This window comes from Chamaea fasciata, unplaced genomic scaffold (assembly GCF_029207755.1).
Source record: "Chamaea fasciata isolate MVZ Bird 193981 ecotype frontalis unplaced genomic scaffold, bChaFas1.0.hap1 SCAF_17, whole genome shotgun sequence".
In the NCBI taxonomy this organism is placed as follows: Eukaryota; Metazoa; Chordata; class Aves; order Passeriformes; family Sylviidae; genus Chamaea; species Chamaea fasciata.
Window position 1 is genome coordinate 8280433 of NW_027094102.1, and position 18779 is coordinate 8299211.

Sequence of the window (18779 nt, forward strand, 5' to 3'; positions counted from 1 at the left end):
CAATATACAAGAAGCAAATCCTCCTGCACAGCGCAGGCTCACAGTCAGTGCCAGGCACTTGTCACCTCCACTGCAATGAGCACAGTGACTGCAGACACCTCCTCCTCCTCAACGAGGAGTTCCCAGAACACTTCAGCCCCGGCCTCTAGAGTCCCAAAGTGTTTGGGTGCCTGAAGTGGGACAGCAGGACTTGAAGAGCTGCAGCTGGATGAGAGTTCTTGTTGCCAAGGGCCTGGGCTGGAAACCTGGGTGCAAACACTCAGCAATGCTCAACTCTCTGCAAACAGCAACGGGCCAAGTGTCCAGACCTGCCAGAGCAGGCAGCTGTGACCACAGCACTGACAGGCTTGCTGTGAGGGAGTAATTAATGGTGCAATTAATGGTGATGCTGGTAGAAAGGCTTCCTCAAGGCTGGCAGCTGTAGAGGCACTAATTTTTAGTGTGAGAAGGAAAACCATGCAAATGTTGAGGTCTGACAGCACACCTTGTGCCTCTGGAAAACCCTCCAGGCTCAGGACTTCCCCCTTCTGTCGCAGTATCCCATTAACTGCTGTCATCAAAGGTCACCAGATGCTTCTTCCATAACATTTAGTGAATAATCAAGGGAGCAGGATGGAGTGGAGGCAGGGGGATGGTGAAGGATAAGGAAACACTCAAAGACCTGGGGGAACAATAATCCTGTTTTGGAGCCAGGACTTCAAGATGCTGTTTAAATGACTGTTGCTTTATGGAGCAGTTTAAAGTCTGCCTGTTCTACACTGAGGCCACCCCTGAGATTGGCCATGTCCCGTCTCTCTGTGCCTGCTCCCCCCCTCCATGGTGTGCCATTGTCACACTGATGGGTGCTGGAACATTTGCAGCCACCTCAGTGAGGCTTCCCAGGCCCAGGGAAGGTCACGCCTTTTTGCCGTGAGTATCTTGATCCTTCCCCAGCCCCCAAGCACCAAGGAAACCACCAGCAATTGATTTAGCTGTGGGCAGGCCAGAATCTCATTTATTTGCATCATTTCAGTATTAAAACTGAGTTTGAAGGAGCGTTTTTTAGCTGCTGCCAGGAACTGAATGCTGCTGTAACACACAGCATCACCAAAATGAGAATGGGTCAGGTACCAAAACTGTTGACAATGCTCAGCTGCACTGAAGCCATGAAGAATTACAGAATCATAGAATGGTCTGAGCTGCTCAAAGCACAACCCAACCTTCTCCTGACAGATGGAGAAAACCAAGGGCATTTTTTTTTCATTGTTCATTTTCATTTCCTTCAAGTTCAGAGAGAAAAAAATGACCCTTCTCTTGAAGAAGCTTTTTCTGATGAGCATTTCAATGAAAAATGGGAAGAAGCCAGAGATGCAGTATCCTGCCAGTGGGAAAATGCTGCGGGGGTTGGCTGTGCCATGGCCTCTCAGCCACCCAGCCCCTGGTGGAAGGCACCAAGGGGACCACAATGACAGGCCAATGCAAGGAAAGGAAAAAAAGACCAAAAAAAAGCACACAAAGCTCAGGCTAGACGACAAGGAAATAATTTATTTCCAGGTCCCAGAAAGACCTTGAAAAAAAAAATAACAAGGGTGAGGAAATCAACCGTCTAATTTCATCTGGGTAGAGAAACAAACCCCAAGTGACTCCATCAGACATGGTGGCGGCTGCCAGCTCCTCCCGCGGGGGCGGGCAGGGGGTGCGGGCAGCGCGGCGGGGCCGGGTGGCTCGGCACCGCACTCCTCCCATATTTACACGTGGGATAGGAACTAAAACGCAAGCGTGCGTGCATGCGCGCCGGGGAGCACGGGCTGCTCGGGGATGGATGGATGGATCGGGGAGAACCCGCCGGGAGGGTTGCTAAACACGTACCCTGTCAGACCCCATCTCCTAGGACAGAGCCCCGCTATTGCACAACACTCGGCTAGAGGAAGGGCCAGTGCCACAGGGGCTCGGGCACAGCTCTGCAGCCCAGAGGGAAAACACGAACACATTCCTGAGGAAAGAGAGGGCTTTCTCCATTCTCCTGCTTGGAGGTGCGGGGTGTCAGGTGCTTGAGACCAGAGCTGGCACTCGAGGGCCCCGCTGCCTCCCCAGCATCATCACAGTGAACCAACAGCACGCTGGGCACAGGCGCCAGCCACAGCACCATCGCCTCCTCGGAGGGACCAGAGAGGAGCTCCTGGTCCCAGTATGAGCCAGGCTGGACTCTGCACATGGTGGCAGTGGGCAGGAGCAGCTGAGGGCAGGCACCATGGCAGGTCCTGTCCCTCTCTGCTGCCGGGTCTCGTGCTGCAGCCAAAGGACCAACGCCAGCAGCCGGGAAACAACACACAGTAAAAAAAATGGACACGCATGTACATTTACAGTTAAACCTTCTCCGAGGAGAGAAAACAGTGTCTGTGGTTAAACTAAAAGGACAAACCAAATGACAAGCCCAAGATGTGTCAGGCCTTGGGAGACCATATCAGTTACCTATCAATGATATAATCGATTTTTTCCCAACATGAACAGATAAGGAGCTGCACCAGACAGGATGGCCTGAGGTGCTGTGCAAGGACATCACTCTACAGGCTGTTCAGTTTTCCCTGTGGTAGTTGGCAGGCTGGGAAGGCACTGGGCACCCAGTGCTTTCCTCCAGCATCATCTGCAGGCCTGAGGAGCAATGGCACATCCCACTAGCATCTTCCTCACCTGCCTCCCAAATCCAGGGATTACATGCAAAAGCAGTCCTGCTGGGAGCTCATGCTGGTGTGCTGCATGATACTGTGCTGGGGTGGGGACACCCTGGATACCCCGAGGTGTCACAGGTGTGCTGCCCAACTTGCAGCCAGCTCGGCCCCAGAGCTGTGCCAGCAGGTTCTGGCCTCACACACATCTCCTGGGGACGGCTGTTCTGTTGCTAATGGTGATGCTCTGCTGTCAGCTGGGTGCAAGCAGGAATTATTCTTCCCAGCGAGGGGCCGGGGTTTTCCCACACCCTGCAGCAATGTCCTCCATGGGATGCAGCTCTCCCCGAGCCACTGTGGGCCAGGGAGCACTGACGTCCTGCCTGCTGCCCTGTGCAGCTCACACCATTTGGTGACAGCCGGTGCCTGGCTGGGAGCCCTGCAAACCCCAGGTCCTGTGTGAGGGGCTGGCAGAGCCCACCTGGGAGTGCTGATCTGGGCCCCTCCGATGGCACCCCCCAGCACCGCAGCTGCTCTTTGGCCCAGGCCGCAACATCACTCCTCGGTGACAGGTGGGACATCCCTGTCTGTCACTGGGGCTGTGGGGCACACCAGGACTTCGCAGACAAGGTCTGCTGTGCAGGGATTGTTGGGGATCCCCTTCGCATCACCAGCACCTCTGTGATCACAAGTCAGGGGTGAAGCGATTGCAGCACGGAAGGGAAGCCTGGTTTGAGGTTTGTGGCCGTTCTGCGCAGGATGTGACCCCAGCGTGGCATCCTCCCTCCAACACAACATCATGCTCGCAGCCGGGGGCTACTGAGAGGCCCACGGGGAGCAGCAAGAAGGAAGACTTCAAAAAGCAAGTAAACTTAGGAGGGGAAAATCTGAACAGAAGTTAAAAGCTTGTTTCCCTCAGCAAAGAAAGCTCTTAAAGAAATCAAAGCTCTTTAAATGCTCTGACTCAAGTGACAAAAACAATTTAGACAACAAAAGGCTCCCGGTTTGCTCTTCCTCTCCTGGATGGGGATCACCGAACAGATCTATTTAAATGATAATTTGTGGGGGAGAAACCCTCTCCAAACCCTCTTGAATTAGATTTTCTCCTTCTTAAGTCAATGCGTAGTGCTTTAAAAGAGACTGGCTTTGAGGAGATGAGCACACCCCGGCGGCTCTCCTGGGCTCCCCAGCCTCCCCACGCGGGTGTGGAGGCCACCCGGGCCGAAGGCAGCCGCAGAGGAGCAGTCGCCCGTGCCCGCGGTGCAGCCTCTCGCCGCCAGCCGTGGAGACCGGCCCAGGAGCGCACGATTCCCGTGTGGCACCTCACTGCCGGGACCCCCAGTCCAGGAGGTGCCCCGAGCCCACGGGGATGGGGGGCAGCTAGGACTCCTCGCTGTCCTCCTCGCCCCTGCGCCCCGCGTACAGCGCCGCCAGCTGCCGGAAACGCGGCCCCCAGCCCCCCAGGTAGGAGAAGTCCTGCTCCGAGCCGCTGGACCAGGTGTTGATGGAGCTCAGGGAGGGCACCGGGGAGTCCGAGCCCTCGAAGGCATAGGTCTGGAATGAGTCATAAGGCGGCACAGAGAGGTCCTCATCCGCCTGCTCCACCTTCCTGCAGATGTAGTCTCTGAACACAGAGAAGTCCAGGTCTGGGCTCTGCACCCACTGTGGGAGGGCATGGAGCTCGGAGGCTGGGTTTCTGCCTGGGCCCCCCTCTCCTGGCCCCCCACCTCCATCACCAGCTTTGATCTCACTGAAGTCGTAGAGGCTGCGCAGTGCTGACATGTCATAGGCCTCTGTGTCCTGCTCACCACCTCCTTCATCGTTGTATTTGATGACATTGTCCCTCATGTCCTCGTCATCCTCAGAGGCCAGGTGGCTTTTGTGGTGTCGTTTCAGTGTGAGGATCAGAAGGACCAGCACTAGGAAAGGAAGAGACAGTCAGATGGGTGCAGAGTCTCAGGGATACTGTGCTCCAGCAGGGCGAGGACGACCCCTGCTTGGTTGGAGGTGTGGAGGCACAGTACCCCCCGGCACGGGGACCCCTGCCAGCATGCCAGACGGTTCCCATCAACCAGGCTCATCAGTGCCTGCTGTGCACTGGCTTGGAGAGAGGTTTGCCCGGGTTCCAGGGCAGACCAGGAGCTTCCTTTGCCATGCAGCGTGACCGCCGAGATAGGAGCGAGCGATGGATAAACACACAGCTGGACAGATAAACGGATGGGTCCTGCAGAAGATGAGTAGGAAAAGGGGGTGCATGATTCACAGGAGCAGCCAAATGTTGGGTGGGTGAATGTGGAGCAGATGGCACAGAGCCTGAGCAGCGAGCCGCAGCTGTGTCCTGGATCATCATCCATTCAGCCCATCACCTTTAAAGCACTGATGTGCACTTTATTTGTTTGGGCAATTAGGCAGAAATTTGTTTGCACTGCGTTGGAAAATGAAACCAGTGTAAAGTGCACCCTGTGGAAAAGGGTTTTCTGAACGGAGATGCAAGACAGGGAGTGGAGCCATGCCAAGGAGAGGAGACCTCACCAAACAATGTGCTGCCTCTCACAGGTGTCTGGACAGCCCTTGAAGACAGCCAGGAGCCAGCTCTGGGGCCAGAGAGGGCTTTCAGCAGCTGCATTCATCAACTGTCCTGTGCTAAACCTGAGGGCACTGCAACATCCCTCATTCAGAGCCCCTTCCCACATGCACGCAAGCACTTGCTCCCCATGCCCAGCAAAGCTTGTGTCAGTGTGGCAGCGGCAGGCAGCAGCATTCCCGGGATACAGCTCCTGACCTAGGCAGCACTCTTTGACCACAGCCCAGCTCTGCAACCTGCCCACACACTCACACACACTCTAACACACTCAGGTAAGAGCACACCTGTGTGCCCCACACCTGCCACCCCTGCTCACATGCTGGGAGCACACCCCCCCATCTGCTGCGAGATGCCTGCTGTGGGCACAGCATGGCAGCTGGCAAGCAGCTCTTGGCTCCTGCCTGTGCAGGCAGGGAGTGAGCCAGCAGCCCTCCAGTCTCTGCTGGGCAGCATCACACCTGCCTGGCACAGGGAACTGCTCTGGCTGTCTTGTGGAGCCCAGTACGCAGGAGCTGTGGCAAACATGGGACCTTCCCCACCGGTCCCCTCCAGCAGGGGCTGAGGTTCATGCCCCCCATGCTGCAGCTACCAGGGAGGAGACAGATGCAGAGAAGCCTGCTCTGTGCCCACAGCACTGTGCCCACAGTCATGTGATGCTGATGGAGTGGAGCTGGGACAGGACAGGAAGGACTCAGGGGACAGGCAGGCACTCACCAACCAGAATGAGGATGCAGACCAGCAGCGCGATGAGGGCGCCAGGGCTCAGCGTGGCTGACACGACGTAGGCTGTGCTGTTGCAGGACAGGATGGCCCCATTGCTGTCACAGCCACAGACACGGATGGTCAAAGTCCCTGTGCTGCTCAGGGCTGGGGGGCCGCTGTCCACCACCAGAATGGGGAGCAGGAACACATCCTGCTCCTGGCGATTGAAGCCCACTCTCTGCGTGTGCACCGCTGCCGTGTTGTCTGCAGTGAACAAGCAAAACCACAGCGAAGTCACCCCCAACATCACAGCCTGCAGGACCTGCCAGGAGCTCCTCCATGCTCTGGATGAACAGCAGCTATTCCTGCACCACCTCCAGTAGCCATCCTGAGAGAGCCTGGGGCCTCCCCCTCCTCCATCACATGGACCCAGCTTGTGGCTCCCTGGCACTGCAGCCCCCCTGCAGCCTGAGTGCCTGAACACTCCACTCCAGCACGTTACCCTTTGTCAACAGCACCTCAGGGGCAGCCTGGCATTTCCTTTGTCACCACACCTGTGGCGAGCCTGGCACAGGAGCAGCAGCACATAAGTGTCTGAACCACACTGAAAAACAATGCAGGTGGCACAGAGAGAGGGGAAAAACTTCCAAAAGACTCTCTGAGAGTGGCACAGAGTCACAATCAGGATAAACATCAATTGCTGACGTGTACACAAGAACAGACAGGGTCTGCAGGTGGCACTGAGAATGCAAGAGCAGACACTGCTTCTTCCAAAGCCAAGCGCCATAAGTGAATGGTCCTGCCTCAGCCAGAGGGCCAGATACCCCTGTGATCCTCTGTAACTCCTGAAGGAGTAGGCAGAGCTTCTTCCAAGCCTCCCAGCCAAGTTAGGCATCCTCCTCCCCATCTGCTTAAACCCTGCTGCTTCAGGGGCTCAGCTGGCACAGCACAACTCATTAAGATCCCATTAACACAGCCACTTCAGGGACCCTCCAGGGCCCTGGTGCCAGCAATGAGCCCAAGGAGCAGCTGCTGCCGACCAGGAGCAAGGAGGGAGAGCAGGGACAAGGACTGACACTGGGATTGACTCCCTGCTCAGGGGTGCTGCAGGCTGCCAGCCAGCAGCAGCATAGGCAGGATGGGGCTGAACAGCAGGTGACAATTGCAGCCAGGTGTCACAAGCTGCTGCCGACTGTCTGCAGTCTTTATCTAATAAACCATAGACTGGCCCACTCACAGCAAGGTGCTGCTGCCTACAGACTCTTCTCATCGGACCTGATTTATGCCAGACCATCCCCTTTCTCTATGAATCAGCTCTTCCATTGGAAAACACATCTACTGTAACTCTGGCTCTTGGGCTGCTGCCATCACGGAAATTGCTGTATGGATTGGGTGCTGCATGAGAGCACACAGGGCATGGTGGGGACAGGAGGTGAGCCAGGATGGAAGATCTGCTGGTCAGCCAGGAAGCAGATCCCAAAGGCTCTGTGTGGCAGCCAGGGCACTGCAGAGTACAGACTCCTATCCTGTGGGACACCTGCAACTGTGGCTGAAACTTCTGGAGCAGCATGTGGCAGCAGCACCATGGCAACTGGGCAGAGGTGTCAGGAGGAACAGGGGAGCACTGGCCCCTGGGTGCAAGGAGGCTGAACCAAGTGTGGTGGCAGCAACATCTGAAAACTGCCTATGGCCTGCCAAGGATGAGCTAGGAAAAAAAATTATTGTTATGCTAATCGTTTGCACAAAGGTAATGAGATCTCATTTGGTGCTGGTCCCCCCTCGTTGCTGCAGTGTAGCAGGAGGATATAAATAATGTTAATGGCACCATCTCAGCAAGAGGCCAGGACTAACTCCTAGCTCGCCCAGCCAAAAGTAAGCCTCAGACACCTCGATCAAGTGGAGACAAAACCACAGGACAAAAAGGACAGACCAAAGCGCTGTAAGAGAGAAAGTCTCTGGCCACAGCCCAGGAAGGTCACCTTTGCTGTCACTGTCACACCGGTCGGGTCACCAGTCTGAGGTTGGGGTCAGATCAGGTTGGGGTCAGATCTGGCTCAGAGGATCCCTGAGCACACAGCCCTGCACCTCCACTGCAGCTCAGTCCAACCCTCACACAGGGAACACAGTGCTTGGGAACCTCCCAGCTGCTCTTCAGCACTGTGTAAACACAGGGGTAGCACCAAATCTCTCTGGAAATGCAGCAGGAGGCTGGCAACTCCCTTCTGTTTACAGCCAGCTCCAGCTCCTGCTAGGGACCTGCGACAAGGCATGCTGTATTTTTAGAAACAGTCTCTAGAAACCAAGGGGAACTACACAGGCAAGTGGTAGAGGGGCAGGCACCAACCTCAGCTCAGCCCAGACAGTTTACATAGCCTGGCACCACTGAAAAAGAAATATTGCCACCCACCAAGTCAAAATAAAGAAGCTGGTACTTAAATCTAACAGCAGCATGACAGACAGGTCTGCTCAGAGAAATCTCCCCTCAGGAAGGGGCTGAGGGTTTGCCCTGTGACCCAAAACTTGATGCAAGGGAGCAACAAAAATCACTACAAACACTACTTTAAACATCATGAAACTGTATTTTATCTCCTGAACAGGGTGACAGGTGTCCTTCGTCCCAGGAGGGAGATGCACAGAAATTTTGCGTGTACACCAGAGAAACTGCTCACCAAAGCTCGACAACCAGAGCCCAGCCTGGCAGGGACCACCTGCCTCTGGCACTGAAATGGCTCCACCACCTGCCCACTACCCCCTGCTCCCCACCACCATGAACTCTTCCCTGTTGGGTGTTTGCACCCCTGTTACTCGCAAACTTCTGTGTTCCCCTCTGAGATACTCCAAAAAAAAGCAGTGCCCTGCCATATGATTGCAGTCCTTTTTTTGATCACAGATCTGGGAAAATTTTGCCCAGATCTTGGAACGGGTATCCTGGAAAATGCATCCAAAGCAACCTCCTACAAAACAATTGTCATTTCTCTTGGTGCAGTTGTGTCTTTACATGTAGTTGACCCACAGCAGCTGCTTTGGGATGTGTCTTGGTGCAGATTTGTTTGCATTGGCACAGCCCAGGCAGCCCTGGCCCCGCAGCCCTCGTGTCTCTTCCTCCGCAGCAGCTTCTTGCCAAATCCATTTCTGGGGTGATGAGCTGAGGAGCAGTGCTTCTCAGGAGCAGCACTGGAATGTGAGCAGACGTCAATCCACAGCTTTCCTGAACAGACGAGTCTGGGTCTCCACACTTGGTTTCCTGCCCAGTCCCCACAAAGCTGCACCTTCTGCTGCGGCTGTGCTGAGTGTCCTCTGATGCCCCAACTTAAACCTTTTACTATCACTGCATTCTTGCTGCATAAATTGACATTTTCTTCATAGGTTTCCACTGCCACCCTCCCTCTGATCATGCAGTGACATTATCCTGTGTTACATCACGTCACCTTGTGCGGCAGGGCAGGAGATGGCCCCTCTGTCCACCTGAGGAGCAGGACACCGGACAAGGCAGGAACTGACATGACCCAAGCACACAGGGACTCATCAGTACTGCCCTAAGAGGAAAGTTTGGAAATGCAATATACTCTGGTGGTATCTTAACGTCACTAGGAATAATAAAATAATTAAGTCTCCCAGACTTGCTCTCCAAAGAGGCTCTTGGCAGCCTCGAAGACAGAACTAATAAATCCTTCTCATAACTCAATCTCAAACAGTGCTAGGAGAGCAGGAGGGATTTTGATGTCCCTTCCCTCTCCCACACTCACAGGGCCCTGTGAGCACCTGTCTTCCCCTTCTCCAGCAGCTGCTCTGCTGTACCAGAGCTTGGGAACACTGGCTCTGGGGAGGAGCACTAGCACCCGGCTGGGCCTGCGGGCACAGTGCTGCCAGAGCTGCCCCAAGGGAGCAGACCTCCTCCAGCCCCAGGTGGTGCAGCTGGCAGAAGAAACATCCTGTTTTTCCTTTCTGCCTCTTCCTTCTCTTGAGTTCTCTGGGTACCAGGCCACAGTACCACTGCTGCTCCTTTGCTGTTTGCTCAGCCCCGAGGAGGTTTGATGCTCTTTTACACACACACACCCCACCCCCGCCCCGGTCAAATGAGCATCTGTGCTGCTTGTGCTGAGAGGGGCATCCCTGTGGGGCTGGAGGAGGCTTCCTCTATCCTCAGGCAATCCTTAAATCCTAACATTTTGCTTTTGATTGTTAGGATTTTCAGATCTTCTATCACCCATTACACGCTCTTAATGAGACCTGCAGAGAGTTCAGACATCTGCTTGCTGAGCCCTTGAGCCCTGGAGTCAGTAGCTCCATGTGTCACTCCATATTACCTAGCACTCCTTCCAGGTTGCCGGGCTTTCTACCATCCCTTCCAACACAATTAGCATTTCTTGGAGAACATGATTTCAGGCTTTAATTGCCTTTGATCCTGCTGTAATCAATTTTCTCAGGCCAGAAAGACCCAGCAAAAGGTGAGTTAGGAAACAGAGGATGGTGAATGCCTTTGGAACGGTACCAGTTGGATCTTAACGCGGTCAGCTCCTCTAATTCCATCTCTTCCCTTAGTCACTCCATATGATGGGCATCTTCCTCCCAGATCGTTGCTGCTGTTACCACAGGTGACATTTATTCCTTGTCTAATGAATCAAAAAGTGTGTGAGCGCTCCCTCAGACACAGCAAAAGCACGGAAAGAGAGGCACCAATAGGCAGTGGTGCTGTTTTTAAAAGCCCAACTCTTCCCAACCACCTGTAACTCAGCTATGTGGTCACCTGCAGGGACACCCTTGGTTTCTGCATCTCCAACACGGAGCACCAGAGCCAGCACAGCTCTGTGTGCCACACTCAGGAGCCCCAACACTGCTGGCAGCTCACAGCCCCCTGGGCTCCCCAAAGGCAGCCCCACCATGCCAGGTGCTCCTGCCCTGCCCAACTCCAACAGGACCACTCCCCAGCTTGTCCCCACCCTGCTGAGAACAAGTCACTTCCCGAGGTGGCTTTCTGGTGCCACGAAGGAGCCAAGTGAAGTAGGTGCAAAGCAAAAGAGAGGATTTAAGCAAGAGCTTAGAGAATCCATCTGTGCTGACATCCATCAGTGTCACTCCTTGGCTGCAAAAGCAATATTTATAAATCACGTTTCAAAACTGGCTACAAATTTGTACAAAGAAACAGATGGGCTAGTGGTAGCAGTTTGTCACCACTGATATTTATACTGGGGAGCAGAGACAAGTGCAAGAGGGGTGAATGCAGGAGAGGGAAGCAATGGGGGAACACAAGGGAGGATGCAGCAAGGACACCTACAAGAGCAGGGTCAAAGGTGGGTGTACCCAGGGCAGCTGATGGACTAGGGAAGGGGGCAGAAATCAAAGGGAAGGAGATGGCACCAAGACACCCTGTCAGAAATGAGGGGTGCCTCCATCTGCCACAGGCAGCCACCTCCACTTGCTGTGGAAGACAGCACTGCTCAGCAATTGGGAGGGTCTCCAAACACTCTGGGAATAACCCTGCAGCAACAACATTTGTTTTCCCAAGAGCAGGAGGCGGAGGTGATGCCAGCTTTTACACATTTTATGCAGTGTTACACCACACAAAAAGCTCGAGGGATCATTTAGCACAAAGAATTACCCCGTGTCACAAGAGCCTCGTCCCACTGAAGAGAGCAGCAGCTCCGGAGGAGATGGTGGCACACATGTCCTACATCTACTGCAACGCCAGCTCTTGGGACACTGCTGGGGGGCCCCCACACAGAGCCAGGGAGCCAAGCAGCCCCTGCTAAGCTCCATACACCCCCAGCCACGTGCCCTGCCAGACAAACAAAACAGTGATGGTGGCTCTGGGATGGCAACCTGGCCATGGCAGACAGCCTGGCCCAGAGCTAGGAGCCTTGTGAGGGTCTGGGCAGGGATAGACAGCTAGGTGTAGCTCAGCACGTTCAAGCACATTTTTATAAGGTCCTTCAAAGAAAGTGAGGGAAGTTAATCGCTGGGTGTGGGGCAAAATCTTGCTGAGGATTAAAGCCTGTTTACATGATAAGAAGCAAAGGTCTTCTGAGCAGCTTGAGCAGAGGGGGAGGGACTCAGGTCAGGGACAGCTGTGCTACTCAGGACACAAGGCAACAGCCAGCTGTGCTACCATCACATCTGAAGCTTTTCCATTTTGACTATCCCTAATAATGCTGAACCAAACTGAGCAAGCAGGATCTTACGTCAGCAGAAGGCTCCAGTGATAAGCTCAGAACAAACTAAACCAGGCTTTTGACAGATAAAGCTACAAAAGCAGAGAAAGAAAATGGTTTTAAAAGAAAACTCAGCCAAAACCAAAGAAGAATTTCAATGTGGTCTTCTGGCCCCTGTGACAAGCACATGCACATGTGGCTGAATCCCAGCAATCTGCAGGGGACCCTGCTGTACCTACTACTACAATCAGCACCTAAATTCACCCTAAACACCAGCCAAAAATAGGAACCATCCCGATAACTAGTTTTCTGGATTGTTACTGTATACACAAATGCAGCCTGACCTGACAGCCTGCAAAGTCCAACAGCAGCCAGGCTCAGCCAGCAGAAGCTGCATGGCACCTCATCACTCACAGCAGCATGGAGTCACCCAGGATGAGCTACTGAGCTCAGGGATGCAGAGAACCCCAGAGCTGCCCACAGGAACAGACAGGCTCTGCCTGGCTGCATGTCCCAAAGGAGAGGACGAGCCCCAAGAAACAGAGGAACTGCACTCCAGAGCCACAATGTCACAGGGAATCAGGCTCTGCAGGCTGTGTCCCAGAGAACCCACTGGGGCTGTGGGCTGGCTACAGCATGGCCCCACTGCCTCCCAGGGCTCCAGAGCTGTTCCCATTTGTCAGGAGCACAGGGCTAGCCACCCACATGGCAGCCCCAAGATGACCCATGCTCCAGGATTTACCTTGGACAGGGATAAATCATAACACAGAAAATGGGAGTGTGCTCATCTATAAATCCACATCATCTCCTTGCCTCAGGCAGGTTGGAGATTTCCCATCAAGAAAGGGACTGAGAGCCCTGAAAATACCAAAGGCTTAACCAGACAGCATGAGAGGAGCTTTGTAGCTGCTTGCAGCAAGGAATAAAGCTGGCAGAGCCTCCTTGAGGAAATCCAAGCTGTTAGCTGACCAGTCCCACCATTTCAGGTTGACAAGAAACTCTGCAACATGCCTGAAGCATCCAGAGCTGGCACAGAGAGACAGTGACCCTTGTCCCTCTCCATGGCCAGAGCTGCTGCTCAGCCTGAGGGATGCTGGGCCAAGGGTGCAGCAGGACTTACCCTGGATATCCAGCAAAGAGAAATGGTGGTTGTTGGTGGCCTCAGGTGCCAATGTGAAGTAGAAACGGTGGCCGCTCTGAGGCTCATCCCGGTCCACAACACTGATTGTCTGGATCAGCTGTGGGGAGAAGGCAGAGGTGAGCGCCAGTGCTGCTTCCACAACCTCTCCCAGGGTCCCACATGCAGGGTCCAGCCAGCAGCATCACCGGCTGCAGCCACAGAGAGGGACGAGCCTTCAACCCTTCAGATGGGCTCAGTGGGACCAGCAGAGTGACAGGGGCTGCACAGGAAGACTCTCAGGCATAAGGGGACAGATGGGCAAGCTAGAGCTGGTCCAGACTGCTGCCTGCAGCCTGAGACCAGGGCTGGGGGGCTCTCACTACCTGGCCTGGCTTGGCATCCTCACATACAGCAGCTTCATAGGGGGTGGCAAGCTCAGGTGGATTGTCATTGACGTCCAGAATTCGGATACGGAGAGAGGCCCTTGACACCTGGGAGTGATTATCTGAAACAGAAAGAGAAGCAGAGCTTCAGGACAAAGGGCCAACTACTGCTATCAGGGAGCAAACCCCCTCATCCCCATCTGTCCAAAGGCCATCGTGGCTGCTGCCAGCACTGCACCTCTGCCTGCCTGTGGCACTGACTGTCTACAGGACAGCAGCACCTGTAGAGTATGCTTCAGCCTCACTGCACCCTGCAAAAGAAGCCCAGCCATTGGGCTGTGTACTAAGGACTTCTGAAACACCACCTGACCTAACCCTGGAAAACTGGAGCAGCCCAAAGCTAGTCCCAGCCTTAAGGGTCAGCCATCCACTGGTGAGGATCTGTACTGCAGCAAAACAGCACCAAGATGGGACAGAAAACTTGGATGTGAGATCACTCTCTGACCTGAATCCTGATCCATAGGTGCTTGAGACTCGCAGCAACATCTGAGAGCCGAGCAAATGGAGCTGGGATGTGAAACAGCTGCAATCAGCTAAGGGCACATGTTGGTGGTGAGATCTGTCTGTCCACCTCTGCTGTGCCCAGGTGACCCAGGGTCAAGCGTACCCCATGGAGGCATGAGGCTTTGCCCAGGGACTCAGGCCTCTTACGCTGACACTGGGTTCTTGTTGCTACTGCAGCTTAAACTTAAACACAGCACCACGCAGCAGCTGGCATGAGGGGGTCACACAGCAAGACTAAGGGCAGCCCTCTCACCCTGGCACTCACCAGCCCAGCCTCACACAGGCAGTGGTCCTGGGGACCCCCTCTTCTCTGGGGTTCATTCTGCACGTGGGATGGGGCAGCGTTTACACTTCCACTCACTGCAGCGTCACTGAGCTATACACACACTGCCGAGAGACACTGAGCCCGTGCCATAGGATTATAAATCACTCTGGAGGGCCTGATGTTTGCTGAAGCACCTCATATATCTCCAGAAATGAGAACTCCCTCTTACTCCATCTCCTTTGTTTTACCCAGAGGCTGCACCTGTGACAGAACTAATGCTTTTCTCCACACTCAGGCAGGAGTTCTGCTGCCTGTTTGTCTATAACATTAATACTGGCCCCAACAGATCAGGTGGGGGAGGACCCAGGGGAGAGGAGATTTAGTGCTACTCCATAATTAGCCAGGAATCTAAGCCCCCTCCCCAGAGCTGCCTTCACCCGGTTCTCACGTTATCACTCCCTCTCACCCAGACCAGCTGCTCTGGTGATTAGATAGTTGTTTTTGGGGGAGGGAGGCTGAAGTCGTGACTAAAAGCTTAGAACTATGCGTTATTTTAAAAGGCATATTGGTGCAGTGAAATAAACTGCAATTGCTTGCAGGAAGAGAGAAAGGGGGAGGCAGCGGGGTGAGAAGGGAGCCCAGGGAGGCGGCAGCGGGGTGTGCGCTTGATGCCCACAAATGAGCAGGAAGAAAAAGGGTTCAGTTCCTGCAAGAAGGAGGATGACAGCATTTCATCACCCCCTCCTCAACCCACAAGAAGATGGGTAACCATCCCTGCTGCTCAGCTCTGGAGCAGGCTAGGATTGCTGAGGGAAAGACGAGGAAAGGCAGAAAGAGAGGAGAGGAAGAAGAGCCTGAAAGGAGGAAGAATCCAGGACCCCAGCTCTTCCCCTTGCTGACTGCAACCCAGAGGAGGAGCTCCTCCCTTAGTGCCCCACAGTATGGGATCCAGCTGTGAGCAGGAGCCAACCCCAGCGCTGCCAAACCCTCCCCAGGACCTGCTGGGATTGTGCGTGCCAGGCCTGGACATCCAGGGGAACCTGTGCAAAGCAGCTTCTCTTCGAGACCACCTCCCCCAGCCCCTGAGGAGGGATGTGATCAGCGTGTTGAGAGCCGGGCAGAAGCACAGAGCCGCTCGTCCCCGGCTCCAGCCGGCAGCGCTTTGATCCATCCACGGGAGCGCGGTCACGGCCCCGCCCGGGCTGAGAGCTGGGACCAGCACCGACCCCTCCCGAGCCAGGGCTCGCGTCCTTCCTCCCTGGGCACAGCTCTGAGACAGTGACCTTTCTAAATGCACCCTGTCAGACAAAAGCTCTCCTTCTGCCCTTCCAAAACTGCTGAAGCCTGAGGCTCATGCTCACTCCTGGCTCAGCAGTGGGGTCAAAATTTGACGTGTCCAGGAACATCAAGGTTAGAAAGGCAACTGCTGCACTCTTGTCTACCTTTCCAGTGAGGCACACATCAGCTTCTTTTGATTTGGCTGTACAATGGATATTTGAAGGTTTCTCAATGCCTTATCAACTTCCCTCTTTCTCTGAGCCAGTACCTGGATTTATGGGTGGAAAATGAAAAATGGTTGGATATATTTGAAAAAAAAATCTTCAAAACATCTGAAATATGTTTTTTGTAACAGTGGCATAAACTGACACTATGATGGTCAGAAATGTGATTAAGATTGTTGGAGCACATCTGTGATGAAAAGCACAAAGCACTCAACCAACACAGGATTCACATCTGCAAGGTCAGAAACTCTGGCCTGTGCTTTCTCTACCTGTGTGCACACACCCAAAACGCCCCGGCACAGGAGCAAAGGCTCAGCAAGCAGGTCCCAGTGCCAGAGAGAGAAGCAGAGAGGGTGGACGAGGCTGTGGCGTGGGTGCTGCAGGCACCTGCCCTCACAGGGCTCTGTGAGGAGCACCTAGCCCGTGATCGAGGCAAGGGCAGCACGTGCTGGCTGAGGGCAACTGGAAGGGGAAAAAAGCCATCTTCCATTGCAGCGTCTCTCCTTGGTATTCCAGCTCAGCTGACTGACATGCAAATTAGTTTAATTATTTCTTCTTCTAAAATAAATTATATTTTGCAGTGGCTGCAATATGTTGTGTCAGGCAAAATTACATTCAATATTTTTAAACTAATTGATGTCAGCCTTGAGAAAACCTGATTGACAGCAGCGAGAAAACTAGGCTGCTACCTAAACGCTTTCCTAAATTAAAATTAAACATGCCGTTTTTCTGCATTTCCTTCAGGAGTTGGAATGCTATTAATCTGAAAAGACTGAGGAAAGAGACATGGAAAATACACAGAACAAGAGGGAGATGCTGGAAGCACAGCTGTGCAGTATGGGAGCTCCAGGCTGGTGACTGGCAGCTGCCTTTGCCAACATGGGAGGAATTATTTCAGTGCCACTGGAGCTGCTGTGCGTGGGGGACAGAGCTGTGCCCAGTGCTTCCACACTGCTGCATCCGTGCCTGCCTCAACACAGCCACCAGCGTGGCTCAGGGCATGCCAGGCACCACTGCCCAGGTGCCACGTAGCAGAACAGGCAGCACTGGGACAGGCCTGGCAGGGATGGGACAGGCAGTGCCAGGATTCTGGAGCATGAGATGGTCACAGTCCTGCTGCACGGCCACCCTCAGGCCAAGAGTCAAATGCTTCAGGGGAATCTTCATCCACATCCCAGAGTATTTCCTTATTTAATTAATCATGTGAGTAAGTAATCCAAACAGAACAATATTCTCCACTTAAATATTCAGCTGCAAAAACATGAACTTGCCCTCTCCCTGAGCTGCAGACAGCTGAGTGCTCACAGGACTGACACCGACCACCTCTGGGCAACTGCTCAGCAATGCTGTAGCTCTGCAGCAGCTCCCAGGGATGGGAAGGGATTGACAGTGCTTGGTCACCCCTGCTGTGGCAGGAAAGAAGGGGACTTGTGGTTTCTGCTGTGCCAGGATCCAGCCCTTACTCCTCCAGACCCTCACATAATCTCCCACTAAAACATTTGCATTTTTACACCCAAACCTCTCCTGTGGAGCTCCAAATCCAGCAAATGACATTTGCCCTCCTCCTCACACACACCAAAAAGTGCTCAGCAGCTTCTCTGGGTCTGAGGAGAGCCCAGGGGACTATGGGCTGCCTCGTGCAGCTGCAGCACCTGGAGCAGACCAGCCCAGGGACACTGCTGGGCACAGCATCCAACCTGTTCTTCTGTGTCGAGACCAAATTGGTACAATACTGAATTCAAAATTTTTACATTAGTAAGAAAGTCAGAAGAGGCAGGAGTGGAATTTATTCCTCACTATCTCAGCAAATTGGAAGAACAAAATGCAGAACAGAAGACTGAGATGTGCCACTCTGCTCTCCAGCCCTGATGGCATGGCTCTGGGGCACAGGGTGGGTTTGTAGCTGCCTGCAAACCAGAGTGCTGTTGCCAAGGACAGAGCAGGGGCATGCCAGAGGTAAGACTTGTCTGACAGGTGGCTGTATCAGAGGCTGGAGCTGAAAACGTGGCTCCCAGCTGAGGGGAAGCAAAGTGGAAGCAGCAGTTAAGCCAAGTAACATATAAATGGCTCTCACCTCTCCTGAGTCCTGCCCAAACTCAGCAGCATGAGAGTCATTAAATTGCATCCAAACACAATGCTCTGATTAAAGCCAGTCTCCAGCAGGAAGATTTATCATCTCAATTACCAGCAGTGGACACAGCAGTCAAGGCCTCATCATTTTACATGAGCAAAGAGGAAAACAGGAAGAGAATCACTAATATTAGCCCAAGGAAGGTAAACAGCTTGCGAGGGAGATGAAGATTTATCTGTGGAAACGCTTGGCCTGGTCCCAGGCCAGATTAGCTGAACAGCCCCCATGCTTCCTGCTGGCTGCCATGCTGCGAGGCCAAACACTCTGCTGGTCCCTGGCCGGCCCAGGCAGCTCCTGCTGGGGGCTCAGAGCTGCCCTAGCTCCTCATGCCAGCAGTGGGAAGCCCAGACAGCTCATGGGCACAGCTGGGCACCTTCTGCAGCTTTCCTTACTGCCTTCAGGGGCAAATACACTCTGACATCTGCAGGTGGGAAATAACGTGGACATGGTCTCTGCCGCAGCAGCAACGGGCGCCAGACAGGGCTCTCCAGGGCGGGGGCACAGCTCCTGTTTGGGGCTGCCTGTGGGAACAAGTGTTGCCAGTGGGGCTGGCTGTCCTTCGGCCTGCAGGGGTCAAACCCTGCCCAGGACAGCCCTGACAGCAGACCTGGAGGGCAGCTCAAGGAGGCTATGGGGATGCAACATCTTGCTGCAGCACACTCCAGGCCATGTGACTGGTGCCATGGGAATCAAGCAGGCCCTGGCACCATGGGAATATAGTGGGTACAGTTTCC

General features: G+C 54.1%; 1 protein-coding gene across 2 annotated transcripts in view; it reads right to left on the bottom strand.

Moving 5' to 3' along the window:
* Positions 1-1504: 1504 nt before the first annotated feature.
* The window catches only part of CDH22 (cadherin 22), a 52136-nt gene continuing 34861 nt past the window's right edge, over positions 1505-18779 (bottom strand). The window contains exons 8-11 of one of the 2 annotated variants that reach the window (XM_066198904.1): positions 13584-13705; positions 13201-13318; positions 5944-6195; positions 1505-4564 (exon numbers count right to left, since the gene is read on the bottom strand). In XM_066198904.1, the coding sequence (XP_066055001.1) occupies positions 4026-4564; positions 5944-6195; positions 13201-13318; positions 13584-13705 (1031 nt within the window). In that variant the 3' untranslated portion in view covers positions 1505-4025. The remainder of the gene's footprint in view (positions 4565-5943; positions 6196-13200; positions 13319-13583; positions 13706-18779) is intronic. The other variant, XM_066198905.1, reaches the window with a different exon arrangement.